This window comes from Neoarius graeffei, chromosome 1 (assembly GCF_027579695.1).
Source record: "Neoarius graeffei isolate fNeoGra1 chromosome 1, fNeoGra1.pri, whole genome shotgun sequence".
NCBI classification, from domain to species: domain Eukaryota; kingdom Metazoa; phylum Chordata; class Actinopteri; order Siluriformes; family Ariidae; genus Neoarius; species Neoarius graeffei.
Window position 1 is genome coordinate 27,150,398 of NC_083569.1, and position 19,147 is coordinate 27,169,544.

Here is a 19,147-nt window from a genome sequence, read left to right on the forward strand (position 1 = left end):
GCTTACAAAATTATTGGCTGGCGGCGGCTCAAATTCTAAATGGCGGTTTTAGCGGCGCCTGGCGGCGGCTTCGGGGTCTACCCTGGACAAGTCGCCAGGTCATCACAGGGCTGACACATAGACACAGACAACCATTCACACTCACATTCACACCTACGGTCAATTTAGAGTCACCAGTTAACCTAACCTGCATGTCTTTGGACTGTGGGGGAAACCGGAGCACACCCACGCAGACACGGGGAGAACATGCAAACTCCACACAGAAAGGCCCTCGCCGGCCCCAGGGCTCGAACCCAGGACCTTCTTGCTGTGAGGTGACAGCGCTAACCACTACACCACCGTGCCGCCCCGAATCAGTGAATCATTCAAAGTAAATCATACCATTAATCCTGGTGCTTAATAATAAATTACCAAACAGCTAAATTATGGTATATTCCAAATTATTACGATCACTTACCATATTACATAAATCATCTGCACCTTTTTGAATTCTCTGAGAGATTGGGGACTTCAGATATTGTTCACACAAATAAAACACAGTTTGTTTAATAAATGAATTTATTATAACAAAGATAAAAATGAATAATCAGTTGGAATCATTATATACAAATATGATATGGTGTATGTGTGTGTGTGAGGGAGAGCAAGGGTGTATGTGTGTGTGTGTGTGTGTGTGTGTGTGAGGGGGATGTAAAGTTTGGAATGTTATCTGAGGTGTTGGGGGAAGGTGAATCCCCTCGTGGTTTGCCTTGAGACAAAGGAATTCCACCTACTTATAACATTATCAAATCCCCTGAAATCTTGATAATAATGAAACTAAGAGTGTTGGAAAAGATAGCAAAGAAGCATGCAGCAATCTATTAAAACAATTGAGAGAACATAGAACAAAATAAATCAACATGCTGCGTGTTTAACAGTGTAACAGATAAACCTGGGTTTAAATTCACACTATTTCATCTCATTATCTCTAGCCGCTTTATCCTTCTACAGGGTTGCAGGCAAGCTGGAGCCTATCCCAGCTGACTATGGGCGAAAGGCGGGGTACACCCTAGACAAGTCGCCAGGTCATCACAGGGCTGACAAATAGACACAGACAACCATTCACACTCATGGTCAATTTAGAGTCACCAGTTAACCTAACCTGCATGTCTTTGGACTGTGGGGGAAACCGGAGCACCCGGAGGAAACCCACATGGACTGAACATGCAAACTCCACACAGAAAGGCCCTCGCCAGCCCCGGGGCTCGAACCCAGGACCTTCTTGCTGTGAGGCGACAGCGCTAACCACTACACCACCGTACCGCCCACACTATTTCAATAAAAGCTAAATTCCTAAGACTGATCTTTATGTATGCCCAAAATGTTTCAGTCTTACTTCCAGTATTTTGCTTATATGCGAGATTATGGAGATGTTCTAAAACTTCTGAGTCTCGCCGTTGTGGAGCACGTGAGTCGATTCCGTGAGTCGATTCCGTGGACAGAGAACTTCTTGATCCGATGACGGTTGTGATGGAAATCAAAGTCTCTGATTAATACTGTGCACAGCGCTTTAATCAGGAGGAATTCTGGTCGCTCCTAATTATAAATTAACTGCTTTGAGCTGCAGTCGTATGTACTTAATGAATGAAACCGGTTGTAACTCACTGAGTTTAAAATCATGCTATTCTGGATTTTTACCGTGGCCAGTGGTAAACAAGAAAACGCGCTAACTCGTGGATCTTCTCATCTCATCTCATTATCTCTAGCCGCTTTATCCTTCTACAGGGTCGCAGGCAAGCTGGAGCCTATCCCAGCTGACTACGGGCGAAAGGCAGGGTACACCCTGGACAAGTCGCCAGGTCATCACAGGGCTGACACATAGACACAGACAACCATTCACACCTACGGTCAATTTAGAGTCACCAGTTAACCTAACCTGCATGTCTTTGGACTGTGGGGGAAACCGGAGCACCCGGAGGAAACCCACGCGGACACGGGGAGAACATGCAAACTCCACACAGAAAGGCCCTCGCCGGCCCTGGGGCTCGAACCCAGGACCTTCTTGCTGTGAGGCGACAGCGCTAACCACTACACCACCGTGCCGCCCCTCTCGTGGATCTTGCAAGAAAGAAAAAGAAAAGACGTCTTTATCTGGTTTTCTGGTGGAGGGTATCTCTTTATGCGTCCAGACCGCTTGGAATCCGGACACGAGAGACCAAGAGCTAGGAGCTTCCAGGTGGGTTATGCCTTCCTGGAGGATGACGTAGATGATCTCGCCCCGGCATGACGCAGGTCAACACGGAAGTGGGCTGATGGGAAATGTAGTTTCTAGAAGGGACTGTACCTACAATCCCCCTTTTGGTCTCAGGGGTATGATGGAGTCATAGCACTGAGAGTACAGTACCGTACAGTCCGCATGTCCATAGTCCTTGAGGTAGCCTTGCTCTGCACAGTCCATGGTGTCCTGCGAAAACTGTGTAAACTCATGAGTTCCAGTAAGACAGTTGGAGCCAGAGGCATTTTGGGCATATAATCACTATAGGCATTTTGGGCATATGATCACTATCTAACTAACTAGATCAAAATCACATCTAAAAAAAAAATAAACAGTAAACATGAAGCATGTAGTGTTTAATTTCCTATGCATAAAAAAACAAGAAAAGAGAAGAAATGAAGGAAGAAAAGAAGTATTAGTGTTTGGGTTGGCAAACCTAATCTTCTAGAGGAGTAATAGCAGTGGGTGGTCTGGCCGGAAAGCGTGCGCTACTGCGGTTAAAGCTATCAGGGACGCAGACCATCTTATCCAGCTTGGCGTGTAGTGTTATGTATGGGTCGTCTGGGCAGACCCAGTGGATGTCTTTAGTGGAGGTGCACATCTCTAAGTCTTGTGGATTCACAAAAATGAGGATAGCACTGCCAAGACTATATGCCAAGTGTATTTGCGATGAATACACACTAGTAATAATAGCGGATTTTAGTATTTCATCTACCATGTTATACCGAAGGGTTATTACTTCATTGGGTTGGTGAAGTCTGACCGGGAATGTTAGTGTACGCTTATGGGTGAGTGATGCGTACAAGCTAGGTGGACAGGATGGGCCTAGCTATCGTCCACCCCCTTTTGGAGTGAGGACTGTTCAAAAGGTTTGCTTCGATTATTATGGACCCATCGATATGAGAGCGTTTGATTAGGTCTGGATGTCCTAATGCGATACGCGATGGGGAACAGTTTTCCCACGATCGAAAGGTCTCGACCAGTGTGGTAGGAACTTTTTTTTTTTAAACTCCTACCGGTTTGGTAAAGTTAAAATATAGGACTTTGTCACCTATTTGATATTTGTGATGGGAGGCTTTTCGGTCATAGTAGGCCTTTTGTTCTTTACGCTCATTTCGATTTATTTTGTTGAGGGGTCTGACCTCTTTTGTAACAGTTCTTTAATCTCAGCCAACTGGGCTTTTAAAGAATCCAGCTCTGAGCGGATCTTACCAGGTTGGTCTGAGTCACTGTGTTGGTCATCTCTACCCTTACGTTTAGATCTACGGTCGGAATGCTCCTGCCGTCTCTGGCCAGAGCGGGGATGACGGTCTTGCTGCCAACCGCCTTGTTCCCTACGACCCTTTTCATGTAATGGGCGGTTGCCATAGTCACTGTGGACTTGCCTTCGGTCCCTCCTGGCCTTACCTTACCGATTTTTTTGCTCACCATGGTGATGGCTCGGCAAGGGGCGGTTTGGACCGGGATTTCTCCAGGGGGGTCCCCCTTTTGGAGCTTCACCTCCTTCTAAGGCTAGTGGGGGCTCGTCTGCATCCTGGAGCCTAAGGACTCTGGGGTCATCATCGTTTCCATTTGCAGTTTTGACGATGGTCTCCCAGGTCATTTGGGCTAGTTGCCTAATTTTCCTCATTGAGTGGAAACCCTGTCAACACGCTAGTGTGACTTGAGTCCGCACGCTTGGGTGGAGGTTATGTAAGAAGAGGGATTTGAAGCCTCTATCTTCTTCCAAGCATGGTGCGCTACTACCCTGGAAATAGGCAGTACGTAGCCGTCTATAATATTCATGAGGTGCCTCAGACCATTTTTGTTTGATTTGTATAGCAAACAATGTCATGGAGGTTTCATCCGTGTACAGCGCATATTCTTCCCTCATGTAATTGCGAAGTTTCGAGTAACTATCACAAATGTTTGGGGGTAGAGTCTCTAAAAAGGCACGAACACTGCTACTGGAGGTCTTCCAGATTAGTTTAAGTTTTTCTCGCTTTGTGGCGTTCGGCAGGTCCATCAGGCATCGGTCAATTTCTCGCAAATAATCATTCACATTTGTTCTTTGATTGTTGGGATCGAATCGTTCGACATCTTTGGCAAGTAGGTCAATTTGCCATAAGCAAAGGGTTTGGTGCACGTCCTTGTGCAAGCCTTCTTGGCTCTTCTGAGCACTCACTATCTAAGCTACTCTGGTGTTGCTCCCGTTTCGCACTAGATTCATAGCCTGATTCATCCGAAGATTGATCAGGGATACTGTAGCACACTGACCTGGGTGTGCTATGGTCCTGGGCTCGGGATGAGCACAGTATGGCTCCACCCTGGCTAAACGACGAAGTCGTGTAGCGGGTTGGAGTTTGTCGGGGTGTCTGGTTCTCGACCAGGTCATCTACGGTGTCCGGTTTGGACGCCTCTTCCCGCTCTGAACTTTGGTGCATTGTTGGGGGTCTTTCACGCCCCTCACGCTCTTCTTGGGGGGTCTGCTCCTGGGCAGCCCTCTTGGCAGCCATTTCGGTTTTCTCTAGCCATTCGGCACAACCATCAAGGGAGGTCTTCAAGAGCTCACGCTCCCTATGTAAATTATTATTATCGGCTGCCAGCTCGGCGTTGCTGGTGGTCAGCCTTTCAACCTCTCCGCAGAGGCATCTGATTTCTGAATCAGTATCTCAGAAGTATGATAAGAATAGCTTACCTAGTGCCGCTTGGACACCAATAGTTGTTCTCTTTGACTCTCTCATATGTTTTATTGAGTTGATTATGTTAATTTGGCATTCATGCCTACTCATGTCCTTAATGCTTGCCCTTTCGGAGTCAGAGCAGTGAATGAGGTCTGCGATGACCTCAAAGAGAGACACGTCTTGAGTGTTGTCTTCAATTCCTGAGACACGAGGGGATGCCATTTTGCTTAGGCTGGGTACTAGATAATTAATTAATCAATGAGTTAATTATTAATTAATTTTTATTAATTAATATTAACCATGTAATTAATTAAAAAGGTTTATTTGTTTGGAAATGCTCTCTTATCCTAAGTTATGAATAGGTTATGAGTATTTGTGATATGGTTATCATGCTACTGTTAACCGTTTTACACACCTGGGGATATACCTTAGCAGTTGCTGAATTAAACTGATGGTTTATCTGTTGTTGCAACAATATTCAAGAAGTCAACAAACCAATCTCCTCACACGGGGCACCAATTTACTGTAGGTGCATTTAGTAATTATTAAGTGATCTCATTAAATCAGTCTCATTAAATTTGAAGGTTAATAATTAAAATGAATCAGTCTCATTTGAATCGTTTGAAGTGAATCACTCAAGTGAATCACTCAATTGAATCGTTCAAGTGAATCGAATCAGTGAATCATTCAAAGTGAATCAGTGACTCATTCAAAGTATATCATACCATTAATCCTGGTGCTTAATAATAAATTACCAAACAGCTAAATTATGGTATATTCCAAATTATTACAATCACTTACCATATTACATAGATCATCTGCACCTTTTTGAATTCTTTGGGAGATTGGGGACTTCAGATATTGTTCACACAAATAAAACACAGTTTGTTTAATAAATGAATTTATTATAACAAAGATAAAAATGGATAATCAGTTGGAATCATTATATACAAATATGATATGGTGTATGTGTGTGTAAGAGCGTGTGTGTGTGTGTGAGGGGGATGTAAAGTTTGGAATGTTATCTGAGGTGTTGGGGGAAGATGAAGATCCCCTCGTGGTTTGCCTTGAGACAAAGGAATTCCACCTACTTATAACATTATCAAATCCCCTGAAATCTTGATAACAATGAAACTAAGAGTGTTGGAAAAGATAGCAAAGAAGCATGCAGCAATCTATCTATTAAAACAATTGAGAGAACATAGAACAAAATAAATCAACACGCTGCGTGTTTAACAGTGTAACAGATAAACCTGGGTTTAAATTCACACTATTTCAATAAAAGCTAAATTCCTAAGACTGATCTTTATGTATGCCCAAAATGTTTCAGTCTTACTTCCAGTATTTTGCTTATATGCGAGATTATGGAGATGTTCTAAAACTTCTGAGTCTCGCCGTTGTGGAGCACGTGAGTCGATTCCATGAGTTGATTCCGTGGACAGAGAACTGATTGATCCGATAACAGTCGTGATGGAAATCAAAGTCTCTGATTAATACTGTGCACAGCGCTTTAATCAGGAGGAATTCTGGTCGCTCCTAATTATAAATTAACTGCTTTGAGCTGCAGTCGTACGTACTTAATGAATGAAACTGGTTGTAACTCACTGAGTTTAAAATCATGCTATTCTGGATTTTTACCGTGGCCAGTGGTAAACAAGAAATCGCGCTAACTCATGGATCTTGCAAGAAAGAAAAAGAAAAGACATCTTTATCTGGTTTTCTGGTGGAGGGTATCTCTTTATGCGTCCAGACCGCTTGGAATCCGGACACGAGAGACCAAGAGCTAGGCGCTTCCAGGCGGGTTATGCCTTCCTGGAGGATGACGTAGATGATCCCGCCCCGGTGTGATGCAGGTCAATGCGGAAGTGGGCTGATAGGCTTCATGCCAAAACTGCAATGAATTTCCTGGTTACACAGTTGCCCCTTTTCACTATATAGGGCACAGTTATAGAAGTGAGATATTTATAATCACGCTGTCTGTTATCACCCAAATGAGGATGGGTTCCCTCAAGGTTTCATCATTTTGTCGTCTCAAGAGTTGCCACTGTCACCTCAGGTTTGCTCAACTGGCATAAATTTATATCTGGCTTTGATATAGCTCTGTAAAGTTGCTTTGCAACAATGTCTATTGTTAAAAGTGCTATACAAATAAAATTGAATTGAATGTAAAGCCAGGATGCTGCAGCAACTCAATCTGACAACACTGTAAGTGACACTATCATGTGATGTTGTGGGGGCGGAGCTTCATGATGCTTCTTGAACCTTTATGATGTTTCCATATTAGCTTACAGAAAATCCTCAGAATATTTTAATTCAGCTAAGACCATTCATCATGTTCACTGTTATATTAATATGTCTGTGGCTTTCACTTGGTGAGTTTTGATTTTTTCTTTTAATTCAAAAATATGTGTTGAATTAATGATTAATTAATCTGTGGACACTTGGTTTTAAGAAACAGCAGAATGGGGGGCTGACTTGTGTAGTTCTGGCTTGATTATGTAAAGGTTAAAAACATTATGTCCTCTATGACAGGTGACTCCATGGCAGATTCAATAGAGCCACTTTTCACTCGTGAAGTTGGACATGAAGGTGATGATGTCACTCTGTCCTGCAGCTACAGAAAATTCACTGGTACAGTCAACAACCTGCAATGGTACATACAGCATCCAAAATCTACACCTGAGTTCCTACTTTATATTGTTCAAACTTCCTCCAAGAATGTCTGCTAAAGTTGATGAAAAGAAGAAACAAGTGGATCTGCTCATCTCCTCTGCTGCTGTATCAGACTCTGCACTATACTACTGCGCTCTGCGGCCCACAGTGACAGGAAATCCAACTGCACTGTACAAAAACTTTCACACAGTTTTGTTTATACTGTAGGCAGTTCTGCTGATGATTTTTAGAAATTTTGATGAGAGTCTCTCTTTCTGTCTGAATATTTATAAAGGGATTATATTGATGCCGCATGTTGTATAATAGTATCATAAAACAGTAAAGCAGTTTTATTATACTGAAGACAAATGAACTAATAAGTTCCATAATTTGCATGCTCTTCGAACCTAATTTTACTGAATTCTCTTTTTTTTTTTTATTTATAAACCTTTTTTCACATGTTAGGAACAGCTAGTAAGAAGCAGTTAAGAAAAAAAGCACAAAGGAAAAAAAAAGAGAAATAACGAGATCATGTGACGATCAGTAAATAAACATAGATTTGCGTAATTCAAAACAGAATATCCAGACAGAGAATAATTATGGAAAAACACACCAGTTTCCCACAGTTTTTCTCCCAGCTCTTTTTGGAGCCGTATGGAGGAAGTCATCTGTTGGAGAAGATGTAGTTGTTTAACAATATTGACAAAGAAGGCAACAGGCAATTTTTCTCAAGCCAGTATTATGTAATGGATTTTTTTTATTGTGGCCAACACTGTCTTTTGGAGGAAAGTGTCATCTTTACTTAATCCATCAGCAATATGTCCAAGATAGAGGGATGTGAAAATTGTACTGATATTAAAACCCCAATATTTTTAAATGGTTGTTGCCATTTCCTTCCAGAAAGTCTGAATATCGGGACAAGACCAGAAAACATGAGCATTCAACCTTTTTCCTGATTCAGTTTTTACTTTTCACAACAGTCCTACAATGTGCATTTTATTTTTTTTATTTTTTTATTTTTGCAAGAATAATATGCGATAAATAGTAGTGAAGAAAAAAATGCAGCTTACACAGAAACACAGTGATTATAAAAATAGGTGAAACTTGTGGAATTCCACTAAATGGTCACAAGTATAAACAAAAATAATGGCCATCATTTACCAATCTTGTATAGAAACCAGGTCTGAGTGTAGAAATCAGAATACAACAGTGTTCATGTGTGATTCGTGAAACATTCCTATCTGACCAATCACGGCATAAGAATGGTTGGCCATCGATAAATGTGGCATCTGAAAACCATCGTCATTTAAATATCACACCCCTAAATATTCTCGGTTCAGAGGCTGTGCCCAAGACTTTCCAACATGGAGAGGTGTGATACGTTCAAGAAGAAACATTTCTCCACCCTCCAAATAGAAGCTCAAATGTCCAACTGAACAAATTATTTCTATTTGGCAGCCAGAAAAGTAGCATCATAGAAAGTAAGAAAAAATGCAGTATTGAAATCACTGCTGCGGTCAACAGCATTGCCATTGACAATTGAAATCCAGCTGTTTGATTATTTAATTTATATATCCATGAGATATATAGCCTATATTCTGTCCAGAATAATAAGGATATAATAGCTTATATCACAAATCTTTAGGTGTGGGTGAAGAAATAATTGACAGATCTCAAACATGCCACAAAAATTACACAGTTGTGGCATTTCTTATTTCCTCATTTTTGTGATGTTTCAGGCAGCAGTGGTGTTCAGCCTTCAGTGAGACAAACTGGTCTGGAGCCACCTACAGAGCCAAGCAACCACGAACCCTTAAAAATAAACAACCAACCAATGGAAACTCAGGCATGGTTCCAGAGAGCAACAAACAAGTCAGAAGGGGCAGTTTGGTGGCTTGTGGTAGTTGGATAAACCCTAACATACCACAGGGGAATTGGCTTAAGTGGTAGAGTGCTTGTTTCAGAATCAGAAGCACTTTATTGCCAGGTATGTTACACACACGAGGAATTTGACTCCGGTTCGACTTAGCTTTCATAGTACAGACAGAAGAAAGTATAGGAAAAAAAAAACCACACACACAGAGAAAGTGTCTTACTGCAGTGAACTCCAGGGGGAGAATCGCGTTTCTACAGCGACAGCCTTGAAGGCAGTGCTGGGAGAGCCAAGATAAGATTGGAATTTGTTTAGACTTAAGATGGGTAGACGTGTCCTTTTTTGCTTAACCTGCTTGTCCATTCTGGCCACCAGAATGTAACAACATGCAAGCAGTAGTGGGATCGGTGCCCCCGTTCTTCAAAACAGCAACTATCACCTTGCTTCCATTTTAAAGAGAAAAAATTTGTCATCTTGCAAATCATCTGAATCATCTGCACTTTCAGCCAAGTCAAGATCAAATTTATTTTGCCACATTCAAAACAGCACATCTGTGAAAACAGCCACTATTTGGATTAAACCCACAACCTTGGTACTGTTTGCAACAATGACCAAATCAATGAACTGCACACTACTTTTCTGCTGATATGCCCCTCTGATGAGCTCTGAAGGTTAGCTATCACAGATTCCTTTCAGTTTGCTTGTCTTTATTTCTTGAATTGCTGACTGACCTCAGTATCTCCAACTTACATTTTTCAACAGGCTTGTCATATTCCCACCATCCACTATGAAATTCCAACTCTCGCTCATGTGCAAAGTCAGGTGAGACAGCTTGTAAAAACTGAAAATACGATGCTTACCTGCTTGTATTCTTAAACCTACTGGTGAAAAGCAAGCTGCTGTCCTGAAAAGGCACTTTTCACCACCTTCCACCCAACTGCTCTCATTGAACAATGAAGCAACAAATGCTTCCTGAGGCATGCCCCAAAAGTGTGAGAAGCATGCCAGGGACTCCATGTGAGGAGATTGGGTTGTTTTAGTGGCAAAACCCTTGAAGCTTACCACCTGGTATTCATGCAAACGGGAGTCAAAATACACTCCCCCAGAATAAAATCCGCTTCTGGGCAGTCGCTCACTTGAAAATAAACAAACAACCAATGGAAACTCAGACATGGTTCCAGAGAGTAACGAGCAGGCCAGGAAGGGCAGGTTGGGGAGCTTGCGGTAGTTAGTTGGACAAACCCTGAGACACAGCAGGGGAATTAGCTCAAGTGGTAGAGAGTTGCTTAAAATGTAAAAGGGTGTGGGATTGATGCCCATGTTCTCCACAACAGCAACTGCCACCTTACTTGCATTTTACAGAGAAAAAATTGTCAGCTTGCAAACCATCTGAATCATCTGCACTTTCAGCCAAGTTAAGATCAAATTTCTTTCGCCACATTCAAAGCAGCACATCTGTGAAAACAGCCACTATTTGGGTTAAACCCACAACCTTGACACTGTTTGCAACAATGACCAAATCAACTAACTGCACACTACTGAGGTCAGTCAGCAATTCAAGAAATAAAGACAAGCAAACTGAAAGGAATCTGTGATAGCTAACCTTCAGAGCTCATCAGAGGAGCATATCAGCAGAAAAGTAATGTGCAGGTAGTTGATTTGGTCATTGTTGCAAACAGTGCCAAGGTTGTGGGTTTAATCCAAATACTGTCTGTTTTCACAGATGTGCTGTTTTGAATGTGGCAAAAGAAATTTGATTGTTACTTGGCTGAAAGTGCAGATGATTTGCAAGATGACAAGAAAGTTTTTCATTCTAAAATGCAAGCAAGGTGGCAGTTGCTGTTTTGGAAAACATGAGCATCAATCCCACTACCGCTTACCTACAAAGCAAGCACTCTACTACTTGAGCTAATTCCCCAGCTGCATGGCAAGGTTTGTCCAACTAACTACCACAGGGCCCCCAAACTGCCCTTCCTGGCCTGCTCTCTGGAACCATGCCTGAGTTTCCATTGGTTGTTTGTTAACCCCGCCGACAGTAGTCGGAGGGGTTATTATTTTCACCTGCATCAGTCTGTGTGTGTGTGTATCTGTCTGTCTGTCTGTGTGTCTGCAAGATATCTCAAGAAGCAATGGATCGATTTGGACCAAATTTTGTACATGTGTTGCCAATCACCCAGGAAGGCAACCATTAAATTTTGGAGGTCAAAGGTCAAGGTCATGGCAGAACTTCGAAATTTTCGCCCAATGTATTTTAATAGGGAAAAGGCGGGGTTTGCACTCGTTAGAGTGTCCCTGTCTAGTTTATTTTTAAGTTAGCGACTGCCCAGAAGTGGACTTTTATTCTGGGGGAGTGTATTTTGACTCCCATTTGCATGAAAAGCAGTCGGTGAGCTTCAAGGGTTTTGCCACTAAAACAACCCAATCTCCTTACATGGAGTCTCTGGCATGCTTCTCACACTTTTGGGGCATGCATCAGGAAGCATTTGTTGCTTCATTGTTCAATGAGAGCAGTTGGGTGGAAAGTGGTGAAAAGTGCTTTTTCAGGACAGGTGCTCGCTTTTTATGAGCAGGTTTAAGAATACAAGCAGGTAAGCATCGTAGTTTCAGTTTGTAAAAGCTGTCTAAGCTGACTTTGCACATGAGCCAGAATTAGAATTTTACAATGGATGGTGGGAATATTTCATATTTTTTTCCCATTCTATTTGGTAAACATTAACTGAAGCTCTTGATTTGTATCTGCATGATTGTATGCATTGTGCTGCTGTCAAGGGATTGGCTGATTAGATAACTGCATAAAACTGTCGGTGTATGGATGTTCCTAATAAAGAGGCCAGTGAGTGTACATGTCAATTTCCTGAGAAAATAATGAGTGGAAACATGTTAAACCAAATTTGTATTTCTAAAACCATTTCCATTAAAATCTGTTGCTGTTTTCCCCCCCTCTCCAAAACTCTATTTCCCCCAGAATCAAAAGTAGGTTCCAGATAACCTGCTTTCATGAAATTTTACATGTTCAGTAAATTTCCATATGTAGAAGGATATTACAGAGGATTTATATCACATTTTATAATCAAAATGAAAAAAAAAAAATAGAAGCTGTGACTGCCTATTATGTTTTCTGCGTTAAACAAAGAAATGATTTTCCAATAAACTGTACTGCAGAGGCCTCTCTATTGAGCGTGTCTTAACTGAACAATTTAACTGTAACAGTGTGAGTAAACAATTTAACTGTAACATCCAAATACAGAATTTTTGGCTTTATGTTTCCAAATTCATGCATATTTACTGATTTTCTGCTTTCCACTGGACACTTGTTTCACGTGATGAAATCTTAAGGATATCACGGTGTATTCTGACACTTCTGATCAGAGCAGAAAATATATGTTTGAATGAATTATGACCAGAAAATGAATGTTTTAATTTCCTTCTCACAATTGCACCATTTGTTTATCTGTTTGTAAAACTGATTCCTCAATCAATTCAGGTTCATAAAATTTTATTTTGTATTTATGTTTTTTTCTTGTTCTTCTTAATTTTATCTGTTCATACAGCATTTTAGAAAAAAATAATTTGGAAAATATATAATATAAAATTTCTAATATGTTTATACAATATAGAATATGTTGATGGTAAAATTGGAGGGTTTTTTAAAATCCTGTTATTGAAATTTGATTTGTTTATGTCATTAATAAAAATGCAACAAATAAATGACTTTAAATGTGTCACTGAGGAGAAAGTAAAAACTTAAATCAGTGAAAATGTGTCCCAAATTAACAACGTAATTAAAAAATGGTTGAACAAACAGTAAGTCATGCTTCTTTAGAATATGCTCTCGACATTTTTCTTTCATATTTAGCGAGTCAGCACCTCCAGAAATGTATTGTGTGTTGGATATTTTGTTTTAGTATAAATATGGAGGTGAATATCAGAAATTGTGCACTGATTGGTCACGAAACTCGGATTATTTCTCGATAATCACCTCGAGAGACTCGGCAAAATGGTGGCCAATCACTTTGTCACTGTAAGTGAGGAAGAATTACAGATTATGAAAAAAAAAATTGCTGTTCTTAAAGCACTAAAGATGCAATGAAATTTGGTCTAAAAGTATTCAAAAGTACGGTGGAATTGTGATTTATTTATCTATTTCAAAATAAAGTATTTTGTGTGAGTCGGCATAGATAAGTGACACACGTCTGTGTGCATTACATTTGCCTGCTGCTTTTGAAATTTGAAATAAATGATTTTAAAATGATTTTTTAAAAATAATCACCTGTGTATTTATACTAAAACAATCATCCGCCTGAAGCTCAGTGAATATCAGTGAATAATAACTGGGATGAAGTTGAATAATTGTTCGAATAATTGTTAATTATCATTCAAATCATTTTTACGCTGTTTTGATTGGCTGAGCAAACTGCAGATAACTGCCTACAAATAATGGTCTGCTCATGCGCAGGTACATTGCACTTTTGTTAACGTGCATCAATTTATTTGTCATCGTTTGAATTGTCAAACAAACTTTATAATCAGTATTTAAAAAAATGAATGATAAAACGATTATTGAACTCAGTTTTCACAAAATATTGTGATTTATTAGTGTCTTGCAAACAAATATTTGCCTCTGCTTTTGGCATCAGCAAATAATTAATTGCTTGCTTGCCACTAACAAATCACGATATTTTGTTCAACCTTGTCCAATAGTGATGGCCAAATGAGGCTCTGAAGTGTGTATCAAGAATAAGAGGGCGTGGCAGATGAAGCCCCACTTCGAGCTGTGATTCACTAAAAGGTTCATTACTCTGAGTCTCATTCAGCAGACTTCACTCGCTGCCTACTGCTAACAGAAATGTGCAGCATGTTTTAATTTCTACATCACATCAATGTTCTGCCGCTTTACATTATTATTTGCATGGACAGGAATTTGCTCAGTGTTCCATTTTTAAATAACTGTGATGTAATATTTTTTTATGTGCCTGAATGTTATTTGGTGTCAACACTTTTTTTTTTTTAAACTCTCTCTCTCTCTCGGGCGGCATGGTGGTGTAGTGGTTAGCGCTGTCGCCTCACAGCAAGAAGGTCCTGGGTTCGAGCCCCGGGGCCGGCGAGGGCCTTTCTGTGTGGAGTTTGCATGTTCTCCCCGTGTCCGTGTGGGTTTCCTCCGGGTGCTCCGGTTTCCCCCACAGTCCAAAGACATGCAGGTTAGGTTAACTGGTGACTCTAAATTGACCGTGAGTGTGAATGGTTGTCTGTGTCTATGTGTCAGCCCTGTGATGACCCGGCGACTTGTCCAGGGTGTACCCCGCCTTTCGCCCGTAGTCAGCTGGGATAGGCTCCAGCTTGCCTGTGACCCTGTAGAACAGGATAAAGCGGCTAGAGATAATGAGATGAGATGAGATTCTCTGTCTCTCTCACGCACACACACTTTGTGTCTTTCTATGGATTTATGGTCAGTATAATTGTGTCTGCACTATAAAAAGTTGTACATAAAGAGGGGTAACATTTGTGTTTGTGTTCAGTGCTTGTGTGATGGGACTGTGAGTGCTACTGCAGCCGTGCAGTGCACGTAGTAACTTTTAGGGGAACCTTCATTGATTTTTGTTTTGGAACAGATTTTTTTTTCACTGTGTTTGGATTAAGGTGATTCCTTTTCTTAGAAATTCCCTCCCCAGCCTTGTGGAACACTTTCTCACATGGTACTCAGGATACTAGTGAACATAAAAACTGCAGTGCCAGCTGGTAGAGGTGGGGATACACATGTTTTTGTTTACTCCAATATACAAGTGGATCCTCAATTCTTGGAAGGTTGGCTTCTCCCAAGTAACGTTCCACTTCTATTGTGGCATCAGCAGTGGCATTTGAGCTTCTTCTGCTCTGATTCACTGTGGTGTCCAGCAGATGCCACAAGTCATGTAAGGAATATATATATATATATATATATATATATATATATATATATATATATATATAAAACACTTGAAGAGTGGTTAAAATACTTCACATTACAACATTACTTTTAAAAATATCCTTAGTAGATATTTTATTAGATATCTTTTGTATGACAAAACAAATGAACAGAATCATTCCATTCTTACTACAGCTGTTTGCATCCCCAACTGTTTCAGAGGAGGCTGGCAGCTGGACTAAGGGCTCACTAGATCTGGCAGATTCAGCAATTATAATTATATTGGCACACTCTACTTTCAGTCACTTTACTGCTTCATGCATCTTATTTTGGCTGAGGAACCCAGTGGTTTTAAACCTTGGCTCAAGCATGGTGGTCGTTGTCATCACACTAGGTGACTCCATTGTAGACAGATTTTCCCTTATACGTTGTACCAGGTTATAACCCAGCTGCTTTGCTGCATCATTTTTTATTCTCTCTGATACATTCAATATAGAGTGCTGTAACATTTTTAGCAAGGGTATGACCTTTGAAGCAGACACCCTTTTCTTCTCGGATAGCTCCACAGTAGCCTGGTGGATTGGGGCCAGAACATGTAAACTATTTCCAATAGCATCATATTCATGGACATTAACTGAGGAGATGTCTGTCTTTAAAGATGTCAGGGCTGCTCTCACTGGTTCTCTCTCTTTATAAGGGTGTTCCAGCATGTGGAAGATGCTGTTCCTGCATGTATCTACTTCTCTAATCAGTGAAGATTCACACTCTGCTTCCCCATTTGCTTATGTACCTGACACAGTCTCTCTTTTGCCATAGTACTTGTCCAGAAAAAAATGTACAATTTTTCTGGATTTGGTACACGTTATTACATTAACGGTATTTAGCAGACACTCTTATCCAGAGTTACATACAACATACCCAGAGCAGCCTGGGGAGCAGTTGAGAGTTATGGGCCTTGCTCAGGAGCACTTCAGCAAACAGCACTGTAGGTCCAGGGAATCAAACCTTTTGGTCGCAAAGCCATTCTCTAACCATTAGGCCACGGCTGCCCCAGTCATTGTTGTATCATCAATGAAGTGGCATGATATGACATTATCATCAATGACATGGCAGGTTACTGCAAGGTCAGCCTCCGTATTCATGGATGTCCACATATCAGAGGTGAGTCTGACTGTGACTGCATTCTGCAGTGTTGCTTGGGCTTTTTCCTTGGCTTCTTGATATTTCTCATCTACCATGGCCTTTAATGCTGAATGATGTAGAAAAATATTGCTAAATGTTTATATTAATTACTTTTTACTAATTAATTAACTACTTTACTAAATGCACACCTTCCTAGCAGGGAGAACACAAGTGGGTTCCAATATGTGTATGAGCTCCCTAAAGCCCACATATTCCACCATTCACAATGGCTGAGTGTCTTTAATAATCATATGAACCTGCAGGGGTTAGCACTGTTACCTCAAGCAAGAAGGTTCTGGGTTCAAACCTCACAGCCGATGGGGGCCTTTCTGTGTGGAGTTTGCATGTTCTCTCCATGTCTGTGTGGGTTTCCTCTGGGTGCTTCAGTTTCCTCCACAGTTCAAAGACATGCAGATTAAGTAAAATACCCAGCCACTGGGGTTGTACAAGCCAGTGCCTACTTAGTGCTGATCCCAAACCTGGATAGATTGGGGATGGTTGTATCAGGAAGGGCATCTGATGTAAAACCGATAGGCATTTTTTCACTCAGGGTACACATTTCTGTTCCAAAATGGTCATTTTTTGAAAGTTTAGTTTTCAGATTTTATTCAGTGCATTTTGTTTCCACATACGGTATCTTAATATTACAGTGTGAAAATTTTATGAGGTATCCTCATCTGATTCAGAAGATATGGCCTGTTGATCAAGACCACCATTTCGGTGAATTGGTGGGGGCTACGGCGACTACACCAGTGTATATTTTTTTTCCATAGAATAAAAAAAAGAAAGATTTAAAGGTATAACTAGATACATTTTATTGGAAATATTATAAAATACAATTTGTATGGCAATGAGCACAGCATCAAATATATTTTCTAATGAAGAACCGCCTAATGAAGAATTGGGGGCTACGGAGACTACATTTCTCAATTAAACCACTACTCAGTGCAATTCCTTCAAGTCTGTAATGACTAAAGGCATTTTTATACCTTTACTTCTCATGGTAATTATAAAAACATTATGGGAAATTCTTTAACCCTGATTAAATCCCGAGTTTAGAGAGGGCTACGGAGACTACAATGCTTTTTCCATTATCCCAGTGAACATTTTCAATGAACGCTGAAAGGTGTCGGTGCCTTACAGTCAGCACATTTTTTCTGTGCATTATTCCTAGAAATATAGAGATTGAAACTACCAAAATGGATACCATTAAAAGAATCAGTGATTGAATTTTTGGGTTCCTTTTTGAGAACACTGACGTCATTTGGCATAACGACGGACACATTATTAAAGAACTGCAAAATTTTTGCCAGGTGATAAATGACTCCTTTATATGCATACTGTATATTAAATTAAGCAGAGATACTACATTATCATTTCATATCAATTGTATAGCACAAAATGCACTAGAAATGTGGGATTCTGTATGATGTTATGCAGTTCAATGTACAGTGGAACAGTATAACATGCCAAAACAGCCCTAAAATGGACCAAAAAGGCATAAAAAAAATGAAAGAATCAACATGGAAACAAAATTTAAAAAGTGTTCTCTGTGGTGATCCGATGACACTAATGTAAACATATCAGTTTAATACAAGAAACTTGACATATTTTTTTAAAATACACCTGCATAACATTTTATTTCTCGAAATGTGTACCCTGAGTGAAAAAATGCCGTATGCCAAATTAAATATGTGGAAAAGATCTACTGTGTCGACCCCTAATGGGAGCAGGTGAAAGAAGATGATTAACCAAGACCTCATCTATCATTGGTTTTCTGGAATCTATAACACAAAGATGATATCTTTCAGTTAAACCAAGTTTGATTTTGATGACACAATTGAAACAGAAAAAAAGATTCTTACTTTTGCTTGTACCTGGTCTGTTGGCAGGCGGCTCATTCTCATGAAAAGCTCTATAATGCCTCAGCACTGATGATGTGTTCTTGTTATACTCGTTCCTTCTGGCACAGAGAGCACTTCACCTTAAACCATGAATATGCAATATGAATATAATTGTGCATGATGATGATAAAATCTTCTAATAAAATATGACCAGAAGACCTTATGGGGAGGAACAATTTCAAAATGTTCCCACATCAGTGAATATTTCCTCTTGTGTACAGGACCCATTTTAGAATAAAGACAAGAAAAGAAATAAAGAAAATATTTTTTTTTTTAAAGTGTGTGGGGGGGGAGAACATTACCACTATTACAATCAGTGCACTAATATTATTTGATAACACAATCACTACTACTTAATAATACAAACTGCAAATGTTGGATTGATATACAGTATAACATTTTCCAAAAAAGTTTGAAAGAAAAGAAATATTCTCTCCGATATTCTCTCCAACCCACAAAGTGGCGGCTCTTTTGCCCGCTTTTATCCGGGAATCCACTCTCAGGATGAAACTCTGACAGGAACCAAACAAACCGAGGCCTCATTTTTCATCGGTCACGTCGTTTTCTTCCGAACGAGCCACGCCCCGAGGCGGGGCTTCATCTGCCACGCCCCCTTATACTCGGCACACGTTTTGGAGCCTCGGCTTCAGACGGCCATCACTATCGACCAATAATTGCTGATTATTGTCTGTCTGTATTTTGTCACAGCATTAAATC

At 40.4% G+C, this 19,147-nt stretch overlaps 1 gene segment (V, D, J or C); it reads left to right on the forward strand.

The window, feature by feature from the left end:
- The first annotated feature begins 7,249 nt into the window (after nt 1-7,249).
- LOC132884445 (T cell receptor alpha variable 17-like) lies at nt 7,250-9,335 on the forward strand. The segment is given in 3 exon segments: nt 7,250-7,289; nt 7,450-7,722; nt 9,309-9,335. Coding segments are annotated over 3 exon segments (340 nt in total).
- The last annotated feature ends 9,812 nt before the right edge of the window (nt 9,336-19,147 follow it).